The following is a 15,655-nucleotide window of genomic DNA, read 5'->3' as shown; positions in this document are numbered from 1 at the left end:
CTCAGTACATTATGGCAGACACTCATGCTAGAAGCTAAAGACTCAGGTTAAAAATAAAGAACTATCTTTAAAAGAGAGGTGAAGTAGCCTCTTTTTTCTAACTAACGGAGAAACAGGCATGGGTTTAGAACAGTGTGAAGATTCTTTCTTCTACGTGCAGCCAATCCTAAATTAACCCTCTAACCACCTTGGCCTCTTACACAGGTGCAAATGAGGAGGAACACCCCAGGACTGAAAAAAAAGGGGATTTTGGGTGGGATTCCCCATAGGGCTGAAGTGAGGAAAACCCCAAAGCTGAAGCAGCCAAACCAAACTGTGGTCAACCTTTAGTTGAATTAGAGTAAGAAACTCAAGATTCTCAGGAAGCACCTCCTCTGAAAAATCCCGTGCCTATCCCAGCCAAGGGGGAACTGTCCACACCTAGACCTAGCTATTAATGGTAAGCAGAGGGGACCAACATGTGGTGACCACCTCAGCCTAGGCACCAGGTGGACTTCAAGCAGAAAACAAAAGTACTTTCCAGGTGGGAAAAAAACAGTGTTTAGTTCACTCTCTTCCTGAGGTATTCTTAGCATAGGGCATGATTCCCATGAGGGGGTGACAAGAAAGTTAAGAAGCACAATCAGCTGGAATTTGGGACAAGTGGCTAGGCATAAATCAAATTCATCTTCAAAAATGTAGGACTGATTTTTTAAATGCCTTCATTTTTACATCATCAGTATCTAGGGCTTGATACTTACATATAAACTTACATTTACATTTTTATTTACAATTCACACCCATCACCATCATATATAACTGAAATTATATCTAGCATTCCTACCTAAACAGGAGCTTAAATATTTGTTTTTGTGTTTTCATCTAGTCCTTTAAAAAAATGATTTCTGGAACAAGTAAAAACAGACTTCACTTATCGCAAAGAGAAATATTACACAAATGAATTAATCTGTAAGGAATGTGCTTAAATTGTGTTTATTATTTATGCATTAAAACACTTACTTAGGCTTTTTCTTTGTGACTTCACCAGTGCTTTTGTTTAAGACGCTAATCAATCGTTTAACCACGGCAGGTTCACTGACAGTTTGGTAGTGTAACAGCACCTAAAACAAAAAATTGTAACACTACAAAGTTGTTCGCTGCAGCATCTCTGGTCTTTTACTCTGGCACTCACACGGAATCACGTTAGCCTCAGCACTACTGCCTGGAGTTGCAGGATCTCCAGCTGCTTCCCCTAAGTCCCACCACTCCAATCAGGTTGTCCCTTAACTCACTAGGGGAAAAGGTCATAGGAAGCAGTTCCAATTTCTCCTCCACCACTTACTGTGTAAACTTGAGTAAATTACATAACCTTCCTTATAGGATTATGATAAGAACTAAATAACAGAAGAGACAGTGTCTGGTACAGCAGATGTTCAACAAATGTGAATTGTTTCACCATAAAAATGAGGGAAGGGGAATTGCATGATATTCAGCAGTAACGAATCGTATTCATTGCTGGATAATGAGAGTAAAATATTATATGGGAGTTTAGACAGGCTTTGAAGTCAGGCAGACCTGAGTTCAAATCCTAACTTTACACATTCTAGTTGTGTGATCTGGGGCAAATCCTGTAATAACCGTTTTCCCCCCAATATCCCCAGCATCAGGTCTCTCGTCACTAAATGAGGAAAACCCGATAATGTTATTTTAAAGTGGGGCCTAACACATGGTAAACCTGAAGTTAACTGACGGCCTTATATATTAGCTATTACTGTTCATGTTTTATATGTAAGGAAATTAATATCAAATAGGTTAAGCAGCAATAAGGGTGCCAAGACCACTCAATAGGGAGAGAACAGTCTTTTCAACAAACGGTGCTGGGAAAATTAGATATCTACATGCAAAAGAATCTTACACCATATACAAAAATTAACTCAAAATGGATCAAAGACCTAAACAAAAGGACTAAAACTATGAAACTCTTAGAAGAAAACAGAGTGGGAAATCTTCTTAATGTTCAATCTGGTAATGACTTCTTGGATATGACACCAAAGTAAAGGAACAAAAGGAAGTGTAGATAAACTGGACTTCATCAAAATGTAAAACTCTTGTACATCAAAGGATACTTAAGAGTAAAAAGACAACCCACAGCACATGGAAGAAGATATTTGCAAATCATACACTGATAAGAAATTAAAACCCAAAATACATAAAGAAATGAAAAGATGCTCAACATTACTAGCCATTAGGGAAATGCAAATCAAAACCATGATACACCCCTTCACATTCATCAGTATGCCTATTATAAACAAACAAACTAACAAAAAAATCACCCCCCCCAACACCCACACACACAAGAAAGGCAAATAACAAGGAAGAGGAGAAATTAGAACCCTTGTGTACTGCTGGTGGGAATGTAAAAATGGTGCAGCTGCTGTGGAAAACAGTTTAGTGGTTCCTCAAAAGTTAAACACAAAATTTCCATACAATCAAGCAATTCTATTCCGAGATATATACTCGGAAGAATTGAAAGCAGGGGTTCAAACAGATACTTGTATGCCAGTGTTCACAGAAGCATCATTTACATCTGCCAAAAGACAGAAACAACCCAAACATCCATCAACGTATGAATGGATAAATAAAATGTGGTAAATACTTACAATAGAATATTATTCAGTTTTAAAAAGAAATGAAATTCTGATACATGTTATAACATGGATGAACCTCAAAAACATTATGTTACGTGAAATAAGTCAGACACAAAAGGACAAATATTGTATGATTCACTTATATGAGGGATGTAGAATAGGCAAATTCATAGAGAAACAAAGTAGAACTGTGGTTACCAGAGGACAGGGGGAAAGCGTGATAGGGGGAGTTATTGTTTAATGGGTACAGAGTTTGGGATAAGGAAAAAGTTCTGGAGATGGGAGGTGGTGATGGTTGCACAAGGTGTATGTACTTAAGGCCACTGAACTGTACACTTAAAAATGGTTAAAATGGTAAATTTTCTGCTATAAATATTTTATCACAATAAATCAAAACATGAATTTAGTTAAAGTCTAACCCATTCTTTTTTTTTCTTCTTAAATATATAGACAGTTTACCATATAAGCTAAGGGAAACAAAAATATTTATGTATTAAGGAACTAGTCCCTAAATAGTGAAATTTAATTGCTTAGGAAGCCTCTCCTTGGTTAAATTTTTAAAAATTGTTTAAGTTTCTTCCCACAGAGAGTGGATTAAATGGCAAAACGTGATGTTTTTTTTCTGAAACAAATTTCATCCTGGTATTCGTGAATCAACATAAGCAAGTAGAATCTCATAAAGCAGCACTGAAAAACTTTTAATTCATAAAAGGAACTACAGTACACAGGAAGACAGTATTACTGTTCAAAGTAACTACCAACCTCCTGACCTCTCTACCTCTCCACTGGCAAAAATTATTGCCGCATGAGTAGAAACACAGTAACCAACCTCTTCAGCTTCTCTCCATTGGACATACTGCTTTCTAAGAATGAGTGCCATTCGTTCATAGCAATTTCTTGCTTATCAACACATGAATTTTAAATATTTAAAAGAAGTATTTGCAACAACAACTGTTTTTTTGGACACAGCTTTTGCCCCTCCCCTTTTTTAGCATATGGGAGAAATGGAATATAATTATAAAACTAAAATACTTAAACACTATTTTATAAATATAATTTTATAGGATCAAGTTTACATAGAAATAATTACAAAGAATTATAAGCAAAGCACATGGTTATCTCAAATAAAGGTGCAGAGGTATAAAATAAATTTAAATGTGCTAAATAAATTTATTCCCAATCTTTAAAACACTATCACTAATTTAAATAAAGTTTAAAGGTCAATTACTATTACTCCCTTACTTTTATTTCAAAGATGCATCAAATGGAGAAAATGATCTGTTTATATTTTTAAAGGCAAGCCATTTAATTCCACCGAGAAACATTTTTGATTCTCATGCAGAACCTGTACTATATAATAAGCTGATCAAGAAAAGAAAAATAAGTCTAATGGGGAAAATGTCCATTAGTTAAATGGCAAAAGCAAGGTACCAAACTATAAACAGAGTACGGCCCCAAATAGCTGAAAAAAAATTTACACATAAAACAAAGAATTCATGCTATTCACAAGTAGTATCTTTTCTGGATAAGTAACAATATAGTATAAAATTCCCCTCTTCCCATAAATGTGCATGTTCAAATGGTGCTAGTCAATGATAACCTGCAAACCAACCTCACAGCTTCAGCGTAATTAAAGTTTACCTAGGTCAAGCATCCCCAAAATATACCCACAGATACCAATGTACACAAAAAAATACTCTGAAATGTAAAGAACAGATAATTATAGGTTACACAATTACAGAAGATTCTGTTTTTTAATAAGATGTTAAATATGATTTTTTAAATTTATTTATTTATTTTTGGCTGTGTTGGGTCTTTTGCTGTGCGTGTGCTTTCTCTACTTGTGGAGAATGGGGGCTACTCTTCGTTGCGTTGCACGGGCTTCTCATTGCGGTGGCTTCTCTTGTTGCAGAGCACGGGCTCTAGGGTGCACGGGCTTCAGCAATTGTGGCTCGAGGGCTCTAGAGCACAGGCTCAGTAGTTGTGGCACACAGACTTAGTTGCTCCATGGCATGTGGGATCTTCCCAGACCAGGGCTTAAACCCGTGTCCCCTGCATTGGCAGGAGGATTCTTAACTGCTGTGTCCCAGAATTTTCTTATCATTTTTATTTTTTCTGTGTTTTCCAAAATTTTCCATAACAATGTATTACTTTTATAATCAGAAAAACTACAAATAAGCTTATTATTAAAAAAAAAAACCAAAACAGAAAGACCCAATCTAAGAAGTAACATTTGGAACTCAGCAAAAAAGTGTCTACGATTTTCCCTAAACGATTTTTTTATCATCAGTTTGTATCCTATTGATTATGAAATTTCTTCTCAATGCCTTTTTGAAGAAAACATCCCCAGACTTAAGGATCAAAATTTTAAAAAAAACACAGTAAAGATGATTTTCAAATTCCAATTTCATGTTTTTCTGGATGAGAGTAATACAAATGTTAGTTGAAAATAACAATAGCAACATCACCTATAAAGAGAGTTACTACTTTTTAGGATAAAGTTATATTGAATTTATAAAAACAGTAACAAACATTTTGAAACTTACAGGAAATCCTTTAGTGATAGGAATTTCAATATTAAAGATGAGGATTCGGGCTCTGAAACGAGTGCAAACCTTAATGGGTTCTTTGGGGCCACAAAATATGCAGCCAACACTGTAACAACAACAAAACAAAAACAAAAAAGGAGAGCAGGTAGTTGGGGGGATAATTAAATACACATCCAATAGGAAACCTTTAAAACCATTAACAAGGTAAAACAATCCAGTAAATTAGGGACTTTTTCTAAATAGTCCCTTTTGGGTTAAAGCATGGCTTTACACCATTATTAACCTTATGTCATTTTCATACATTACTGTTTTCCCTCAAAGAACATGTCAGGTACACACGTTGACACGTATTAATTTAAATTTTAGTAGGTTCTGCTTATCATTCTTACACTTCCACAAGTGCCTATTTCTGGCCAAATGAGATTCAGAATTAACACTCAATTCTTTCATTTGAGCTGGTGAATTGCAAATTTTACGCGTTTTGAGGTCCTACATCCAAAACAATGGTTGCTTAAACTCATTTTCTCACTCACTTGATTTTGATGACATCCATCCCAACCAACGTAAGACTAACATGATCGCCTGCTGCCGCCCAGTCGACAGGTTCATCATGCAGAGTGATTCCTGGAAATGAGTAAGAACCAAAGCATACAGTGAAACATCTCAATATCAAACCATAACAACCAAGGGAGTTTGGCTGATTTGTGCCTCATCAGTCACTACTCATCATTTTCAATATGAATGGATTGAGATTGAGAAGTGTTAACTGTAAGCACTGAGGAAAACACACTTCCTCTAGACTTGACTCTTCTGGACCACCACCCTAAACATAAAGTGACTTGTATTTGTCCATAAAAGGCTGATTTCTACTTATTTAATCAAGATTTTTAAACTCATTTATACGACTGGTATATTCATTAAATAGGCCCCATTCTAATACTTCTCTTCTATTAATGGATACAGGAATAATAGTACAGTCCCAGTTATTTTCAAAACATAATAGATGAGACTGGGGAAGATGTCTAGTAGTATTTAAGCTTTGCTCTAATTAGACAACGACGTAAACAATCTCTGAGTAACCCACAGGGCATCGGTACTCAGTCAGATGGTACCCTCGGCAGGCCCCTTCATTATTCATGGCTCAAAAGAACTGCTTCCCAGAGAGACAGATGCACAATGACAAATAGTTTTATGAAAAGGAGGAGATTAATAGTGTAAGAAAATTTAATTTAAAAATGATCCCAGCTATTGCTACCTTTATTACCTAGGGAAAATCCTAGAGTATAATTGCAAAGGGCAATAAAACTCAGGTATTTGAATAAAGGCTTTTAAAAGGTTTCTCATATTTTCTGATTCTGTGGGGTAAGTTCCTTTCTATAGGAACTTGAGTCTTAACGATGAAGACAGTATGTAGACCAACCACTGGGGAACAGTTCTTGATTGACATGTTTTTAGTAAATTACAATTCACCCATCTCCTCCTGAAAATACTTATTTTTTCCATATAGCATACTCTTAAGTGAGTTTCTTTGAGACTTTTTGGGAGTTCAAGGAGAACTTTAAGGGCTCTGAGACAACCTAAAGTTTTATTCAAAGTTTCATGTAGGTGCACATCTGCATTAATCTGAGAAGAGGGGCCATACTTTCATCAAGGTATCAAAGAGGTTCCTGACTCTAAAAACATTAACAATTATGATATTTTAAAATGTCTGTCAAATTTTCAACTAATTACATTTAGTTTTTACATGTAAATTTAAAATGACCATATCTGAGTTTTGGTATGAAATGTGGAATTCAAGTCAGGAGCTAGCTACTTACATAGACTAGAGATTGCCTTTGGCTTAGGATTTAAGAGCTTTCATACTAGAAGTTCAATTAACAATATAAAATTTTCTGAAGATAATATATAATCTGACTTCCTTCCCCCAAACATGTTACACTGTCCTACATGTGATATTTATCTTCTTAAGCACTTTCTTCACTGGAGAAAGAAGTTCTTTTTTAACACTCTATGAACTTATATGTTAATAAAGTGAAAATGTAATTTCGAATTTCCATTTGTTGGTAGCAGATTTAGTCAGTTCTCTTTTTTAGGACACTACTGGTTAGTGAGCCATAGTAGCACCTAAAGTGTTCAGACAGAAGCGTGCATTAAAAAATCAAATAAATCAATCAAAAGCATTAGGGTGAGAAATTGAGGACTGAGAATCTCCAAGTTGGGTTAGAAGGGTGGCTCTCAAGGAGTGAAGCAGTGCTTCTCATATGGCTTCCCTTTAAGAACCACTGGGTTAAAGATAAGTGGTTGGAGTTTTTCTGGTAGGGTAGGGACAGGAAAGAAAGAGGGAAAGAATGTAGAACTTTCAGAGGTGACCAAATTATGATTTTGGAGCTCACAAAGGAGCCAATCTGTAAGGTCTATGACCATGGTTTAGGATCATGGTTTTAATTCATGTCTGATTATATTAAAAAAAATTTCCTATTCTCAAAAAGGTCTTTAACATATAAAGAAATTAGTATTTCAATAGTATTGCAGCTCTTGATCACTTTAAGAAACAACAGCAGAGATAATTTAACCTAAATTTAAAGATGAATAAGGGAATGAAAGCCAAGTTATTTCCATTTAACCTTTTTCTTTCTACTTGCTTAGAGATCAAGAAAATTTTGTTTGATAAAAATAATATACACTTTTTAAAAAAGAATCATTTTCCACAGACCTTTTGTTTGCAAGTTTACTTTATAGTATAAAACAGATCTTCAGTTTTATGTTGAAGTCAGAAGTTTAGTTGGAAGCTAGAATAAGGTAAGTGCAGAATTATAAACTTTTAAGCAGAATTCAAAAAAGAAGAACATGTATACAGGTAAGGTCAAATGATCAGAAGATAGAAACAGTTATGAGCTATTATGAAAGGTCATATACATGCAAAAGCAATAACTGCGGCACTTAAAACTAGCTCAATTTCTCTTTTCAACATTAGGATTCTCTCCATTTGCATCTTATTTTCTTAAGTCTTCCTGTGAAAAATTTCTTCTGGTATAAACATGATCTAGGTTGTTAACTTATAGTAATTCTGAAATACACATTTCAAAACAACAGACTGTAGCACTCTGCTTTGCCATTGACTATTTAGTGCCAGGATGGGGTCAGACTTAATTTCTGCTACTGAATACTATTTTAAATGTATCTGACAGGTGTCTATACATCTGGGTCAATCCTAGCCAGCCTTCTTGAATCAATGTCAAAAAAAAGAAAAAAAAATGCTACCACAGTTAGAATGTTATATGTACATTTATACACACATAGTCACAACAGAAAAAAATCGTTTAATGTTTTCACATTTTTACCTTCAACAGTTAGTATCATTTTGACAGTCAGTTACAATTTCAGTAAGAGGTTATTTACTCTGGAGTTAATAACTAAACTACTTTTAAAAATCTGCTGTCTCAACTTAAGGGTTATTTAACAAAAGAATCTTGCAGAGGAATACCTTTTGCAGTACAAGTTTCATTAGGAGGCATTGCTAGTAGTCGGTCACCAGTTTGGATATAACCAGCTTCAATTTTACCAGTTACACAAAATCCAGATCCTTGATCTACAAAACATGCCAAAATTTTATAATGGTTCACATAACAATATCATCTATGTTTAATACTGCTAGCTATACTAAGTTTCCTAGTAGTTATATAAAACTAGTAGTTCAATGAACATTAAGCAATGATCATTTCAGAATTTTTAATATATCTACTAAATATGACACACCACATTCTACTCTTGATTTTCTTATAAATAAAAATATTTATATTAGAAAAAGTGGGAATTCATTCCTTTTTCAATTTTATTGAAATGAAATTTATTGAATACTTACTAAGTACCAGGCACAGTGCTAAACTCTGGGAATAAAGAGATGAAAATATAAGCCCCTACCTACAAGGAGTTTACACGAGTGAAGAGAAAGGCAAAAACAATTACATTGTCCTGAGACAAATGTTATGTATAATGTGCAATGGAAAAAAAACAAGGTTCATCAAAGAATCCATGATGATGGGGAATGACTACACTTTAGCAAGGCACTTAGAAGAAGGAACAGGAGTTTACCAGATAGTTTGTGTGCACGTGCAAAGGCACAGTCATAACCAAATGTGGGATGTGCTAAGACCCATGTGTCATTTATATGGAATTTATATGGGGACCATTTGGAATAATGAGGGAAAGGGCAAGACAGGAGGCAAAAGAGGTAGACATGGGACAAATAATAACGGGGCCTCATAAATCACACTTAGGGCTTGAATTTCATCCTCAGTTAAGTAATGGGAAACCAGAAAAGAATTGTGAATGGAAAAGTGACATGATGGTGTTTCTGTGTCAGAGAGATGGGGAGGTTGATTGAAATGCATACATGGACTACAGAAAGGGAAGAAACTCAAGAATTTGAGAATAAGGTATGACAGATTTAAGGTGATAAGGTAAATGGGGGATAATCGCAAAAACAGAAAAATCTGAGATGCGCATTAACTGTGAGATAGAAAATTAAAGAACAAGATCCATTTTAGCCTTGGTGAATTTGAAGTATCTGCAAGACATACAGATGGAGAAGATGCATTCAGGGGGGCACCAATCACACCAAACCCATGAGAATGGTACCCTGGGAGCACACTCCCTGTGGAGATGCCCAGCAGCAGTTAGCAGATGTATCTGCAGAGTGAGAACAGGTCTGGGTTGGAGATTTGGGAAGCATCAAGATGCAGGAGATAGATGAAATCATGGATGTCGGTCCAAAGGGAGCATGTAGAATAAGAAGAGGACTGAAGTGACAGAACACGAGTCAAGGGACAGGGAAAGAGGAGCCCACAGAGAGGATACAGAGAGGTGAAAGGAACAGAAGAGCAGGAGAAAGTCGGTCACAGAAACCAAGGGGGAAAAGTTTCAAGGTGGATGTGGCTACAAGCCTCAGAAGTAATGCCAAATTCAAGTAAGATGGAAGTAAGATAGAACTGAAAAATGTGTACTGACGTTGGCAACCAAGAGTTCATTTGATAATCTCAGCGGGAACTGAGATTGAGGCAAGTAATGCAGGCAGAAGCCAGGAAGCTGCCTGAAGAAAGAAGAGGTAAACAAGTAGAGTCAGCAAACCCTATTAATCAAAAAGAAAATTAAGCACCTCTTATATTTTAAATAGATAATAAGCATTTTGAAAAGAATTACCGTACTTCCTCTTCTACTAGAATGCTGGAAAATGATAATAATAAATTTCAATTTCATTGAATGATTTTTGTGAAGCACCTTCATTTATTCATTTATTAAACAACATTTATTAAGTATGTTTTATATGCTAGGCACTAAGCTAGGTCTTGCAAATATGGATATAGAAGTGACAGTACTTGCCCTCAAGGAGTTCACAATCTAAGTGAAATAAACAGCACAGGAACAATTATAAAACTGCATGAAAAATGCAGTGACAGAGGATACAGAGAACACAGAGCAACACCTTAGGGTATGTGTGTGGGTGACCTCAATTATCACCCCAGAATTATCAATTTATTGCTGCTCAGTTCCAAATCTACTCTCTACTTCCTGCTCTGTGATAATGGAGACTTGGGGAGCAGCTGACATCTTTACCATACCGATTATTCCAATATATAAGTTATATATTGGAATAATAAGTTACATCCTTTTATTTATTAAGACCTTTTATTCCATTTCCATTTTATATTTTTCTGTGTAGGGCCTTGTACACATTAAACTGGATGTATTCTTAGGTATTTAATACACCTCCTACAACACCTCTTCTGAGTTTGTCCTTCCTTGGGTTCTCTTCCTCAGCCCTAGGGTACCATGTAGTGCCCTTGTATCTTATAGTCACTCTTTTTAATATATTAATAATCCTTGATATTAAACTTCCCATTTTACATATGTGTGGTGTCTATTTCCTGACCCAGACTGCTATATATGGGTAGGAAATGGACAAGTAAAGAGAGAGAAGAGCACAACATGGGTAGACATAGTGGCAATAAAAACCCTATGTGATTAGGAAATACTGAATGATCCAGTTCAGTTGAAGGATACAGAAACTAAAGGAATCTAACGGGAGAAAAAAACTATGAGGCTAGACAGATAAAGGGTCAGGGTTTTTTTATACTTGGAAGGTGAGTATGAGATGGGGAAATGGTAAGTAAATTGAAGATTCTTCTAGGCAGGGGTGTTAAGTAACTATAATTGTATACCACTGGCATAAAGAAGGAAGAATCTGAAGACAACATAATAATAATTTTGTCCAACAAAAGAGGTCAGGAGTGAATGGAAAGGCAGGGACCATACTGAAGTAGGCCAATAGAGGTAGCACTTACCTTTGAAAACATCAGATACACATAATCTGAAAGGCTTGTCAACAGATCTTTGAGGAGGCTTGAAGGAATCTGGAAAAAATGGTAAAATGGCAAGGTTTAATTTTAAAGTAATTTTTTTTTTTTTTTTTGCGGTACGCAGGCCTCTCACTGTTGTGGCCTTTCCCATTGCGGAGCACAGGCTCTGGACACACAGGCTCAGCGGCCATGGCTCACAGGCCTAGCCGCTCCGCGGCATGTGGGATCTTCCTGGACTGGGGCACGAACCCGTGTCCCCTGCATCGGCAGGCGGACTCTCAACCACTGCGCCACCAGGGAAGCCCTAAAGTAATTTTTGACTCATGTCCAATGAGTCCACTATACTCCCATGTCTCTCAGAAAATAATTGTTTAATAAATACTAACAGCAAATTGACTGTGATTCATATAATACTCTAGTTTATAAAATGTTTTCACATGTGTTTTCTCATTAATGTCACAACAGTCTGTGAGGTAGGTAGGGCAGGCATTAATTAAACAAGAAAAATTTAGCATCAGTTTAAATATTGCATATAATTTCAAAATCGGTGACCTAGCTCCTCTGACTACAAATCCTATGCTTTTTCACACATATCACTGTCCCCCATAAAGAACTCTAAATAATAATTAATATCAAGTTCATAATGCATTAAAATTAATATGGCAGTATTCTTACCAATTTGTTCTAATAAACATAGTCCTTTATACCATTTTGTAAGTTCACTTGACTGAGATCTTGTGATTAGATTTTCACCACTGAGACCACTTGTAGGGATAAAAGCTACATCACTTTCCTATAAAAAAGATTGAACATATGAAACTCAATACAACATTGTTTTTAAAAAATTAAAAGGTTCACTATTAGCATAACTGTACCAAGTTTGCAAAAGCAACAGTGTACTTTTTAAAAAGTAATAGAAATCAGAGAACTACTGCCCTGAAGTTATCTGATACAACAGTTTTCAACTTTCTTGATTTTGTGGGAGGGAAACTTACAAGCATTAAGCATTGAGTGTTTCCAAAACACTCAAGCATTTTTACCTAGTAACGTAGGCATATTTCACATTTTTGCTGGAGAAATTTCTCTCTACTAGTTTCCACATTCCTCTGTGACCTCCCTAAACCTATACATCTAATTTAATAGGTGGAGAAAAAGTCTTCTACTTATACTAGATCCAAGCCAATTTATAAAATGTATGCAATTTTCTAAAATGAAGTAATCCAGGGAATTCCCAGGCAGTCCAGCGATTAGGGCTCTGCGCTCCCACTGCAGGGATCCCTGGTTGGGGAACTAAGATCCTGCATGCCACGCATGGCATGGCAATAAACGGTCAGTCAAACAAACAAACAAACAAACAAAGTAATCCAAAGAATGTAAGACATACATAATATCAGGGAGAAATAAAAACAAAAAGAATTAAAATACTGAACAAGAATAGCAAAGTAGTTTTTTCTCTCATATCAGTAAGATGAGACTTAAGGAAAGTACCCAAATAAATTTAAAATTATCTTACCTTAAAACCTGCTTGCTTAAGAAAGTGCCCAAGTTTTCCAGTAATCTCTTGAAACCTTTCTTGTTGCCAATTAACCTGATAAAGATGCAATTTATTTTTAAAACTATGCTTCAGACCATGCTATATATAAAAAATTAAAATTTTTGCAATAAAATATAAACAGTCAAGACTATAAAATTATAAAATCTATTAAATATGAAATCTATTAAAATTAAAGCTCACAATGTCAGATCTTACTATTAATATGATCTAAAAGTAAATTTTCTTACAACAGAAAGGCTGGAAACAAACTCCAATGTTTATAGAATTTTTTGGATATGCTAAAAGTGACTTCAAATGTGGGGAGAAAAAGTGAATAACTTATTAAATTGTGCCTGGACCAACTGCTGAAATAAAATAAAATTACTGACACCCCCCCCCCAAGTCAAACAGACATCTTAGTGTATGTATATGTAATATGAACTCTAGATAACCATTCCCATGCTATAGTATTTAGGAGTAAATGTAACACTGTCTGTAACTTGTAACTTACATGGAAATTCATGTCAAAATAAGATAGATAAATGGATGGATACAGGGGTAGATAGACAAAAATGAGATAAAGCAAGTGGCAGAATATTATGTAGCAGGTATAATATGGGTGTTACTGTAACATTCTTTCAACTTTTCTTTATGTCTGAAAATTTACATACTAAAGTACTGGGAAAAAATAAAAGGTATATGTAATAATGATACTATAAAAGAGCATGTAGAAAAACTTAGGTGAATATGAATTTGATCCCAGGGTAAGAAAATACCTAAGCATAATGAAAGAAATCAAAAGGAAATAGTAATATCTTTAAATTAAGCTTACAAATTGATTTTTTTAAAGTTTCAAAAATGAGCAAACTACATAAATTCCAAAAGAAAAAATACAAATGATAATATACAAGGTATATTTAAATATTATGACCATTCATAGAAGAGTAAGTTTAAAGAAGAAAAATCATGTTTTATATATCAAATTGGAATACAATCTTTTAATAACAGCAGTGTTGATAAGAATTTGGGGAAGTGAACACATCATATAGAAGTAAATAACTAGAACTTTTCTCAAAGGTATTTTCATCATGTACAGCAAGTCTTAAAATATATATTTATATCCTTAGGCCCAGAAATTTCCATAGAATAGACTATTTCTAAACACACACATACACAAAACTGGAAATATTCAAAAGTAGGGGACTGTCTGAATAAATGTTAGTGTATCTTTAAAATACACTAGAATAAAGCTATAAAAACTACCTCTTTGCCTCTTTGCATAAAAATTATTAATTACTTGGAAACATGAACAAGAATATTGTCAATTTTTTGAAACAGTAGATAATGAAACAGACTAGAACCCAATATTATTAAAAAAAGATTTTTACGTGTAAAAATAAATTGGATGGAAGTACAAAATGAAAAGTTAAAAATTGGGCGGGGGAGTTAGAAATATAGGTTATTTCAGGTTTTCTTTATACTAAAATAAATATGCATTTTTATAACTTAAAATGACTTTAAGATTTATAAATTAATTCTGAAAGTGAGAATTTATCTTCTTGCTTAAAAATTACTAATACCTCATTTATTTACTATTAGCATCATGAATTTATTTTTTAAAATATGACAACTGGACTAAGAAAATGTATACTAGTCACACCTGAGGTCATCAGTACGGCAGAACATCATCTTAACTACCATCGAAAACGAATTTTCAAGAAGCCTTTAAATACCTGATCCATTTTATTGACTGCAACTGCAAGCTGGGTCACTCCCAGAGAACGAACCAAGAGGCCATGTTCTCGTGTTTGTCCCCCAGTCTCAAATCCAGCTTCAAATTCTCCCCTGCTGGCATCTACAACTAAAACTGCTACATCTGCCTAAAAAAGAAAAAAATAACAATCAAAACAGCAAATAATGTCACAGCATTTTAATTCAAAGGACAGATTATTAAATTAGTTGTGTGGGTGAGATTTTAAAGGCAGACTCCAACCTGACACCAAACACAAAGCAAATCAAAGGAATTACACAAATGGATTAAAATTTTGGCACGAGCATGTGCCAAAAAAATAATGACATAAAAAAGTAAAAATTCCCATATTTGATTACATAATAATTATTATAACCAGGCAAAGGGGTTATGTTTCTGCTATCAGTTTTTAAAGATTTTCACATGTCATCATATAATCCACACCATAATAGGAAATGAAATGATCATAAAGTAAGTAAAGAATTTATCAGGTACTTTGTTCGGGATACAACAGAACTTTATAATTTAAATCAGAAGTATCATGTACATACTTTGGTGGGGGCAATTTACACTATTATTTCTATTCTTTTTCCTTTAATTCTTACCCAAATATTCCTTCTGCTTTATATCTACTCTTAAGTGCATCATTCATACCCAATCCTTCATGACTTCTAATGTTAAACTCCTAATTTCTTCAATGAGATCCAGTTCTTTTGATCAAGGATTCTTAGTTAAGAGCACAAACTAAAGCAATCAATGTGAAAGTTGGCTCTTTCACTCATGTGTAGTCACTAGCAGGTCTCACACCTCAGGCAAATAGACAGCTATCTCACCTCACA

General features: G+C 34.7%; 1 protein-coding gene across 6 annotated transcripts in view; it reads right to left on the bottom strand.

The window, feature by feature from the left end:
• Nucleotides 1-15,655, bottom strand: part of HBS1L (HBS1 like translational GTPase) — an 81,986-nt gene that overhangs the window by 4,282 nt on the left and 62,049 nt on the right. For 5 of the 6 annotated variants that reach the window (XM_049695166.1, XM_004263796.3, XM_033406747.2 and 2 more), the window contains 8 exons: nucleotides 14,800-14,946; nucleotides 13,046-13,120; nucleotides 12,208-12,325; nucleotides 11,518-11,586; nucleotides 8,661-8,765; nucleotides 5,710-5,800; nucleotides 5,174-5,282; nucleotides 1,000-1,100 (listed from right to left, as the gene is read on the bottom strand). In XM_049695166.1, the coding sequence (XP_049551123.1) occupies nucleotides 1,000-1,100; nucleotides 5,174-5,282; nucleotides 5,710-5,800; nucleotides 8,661-8,765; nucleotides 11,518-11,586; nucleotides 12,208-12,325; nucleotides 13,046-13,120; nucleotides 14,800-14,946 (815 nt within the window). The remainder of the gene's footprint in view (nucleotides 1-999; nucleotides 1,101-5,173; nucleotides 5,283-5,709; nucleotides 5,801-8,660; nucleotides 8,766-11,517; nucleotides 11,587-12,207; nucleotides 12,326-13,045; nucleotides 13,121-14,799; nucleotides 14,947-15,655) is intronic. The other variant, XM_049695167.1, reaches the window with a different exon arrangement.

Source organism: Orcinus orca, chromosome 12, assembly GCF_937001465.1.
Source record: "Orcinus orca chromosome 12, mOrcOrc1.1, whole genome shotgun sequence".
In the NCBI taxonomy this organism is placed as follows: Eukaryota; Metazoa; Chordata; class Mammalia; order Artiodactyla; family Delphinidae; genus Orcinus; species Orcinus orca.
The sequence above is the reverse complement of the archived record's forward strand: the minus strand, read 5'-3'. Positions and strand labels throughout refer to the sequence as shown.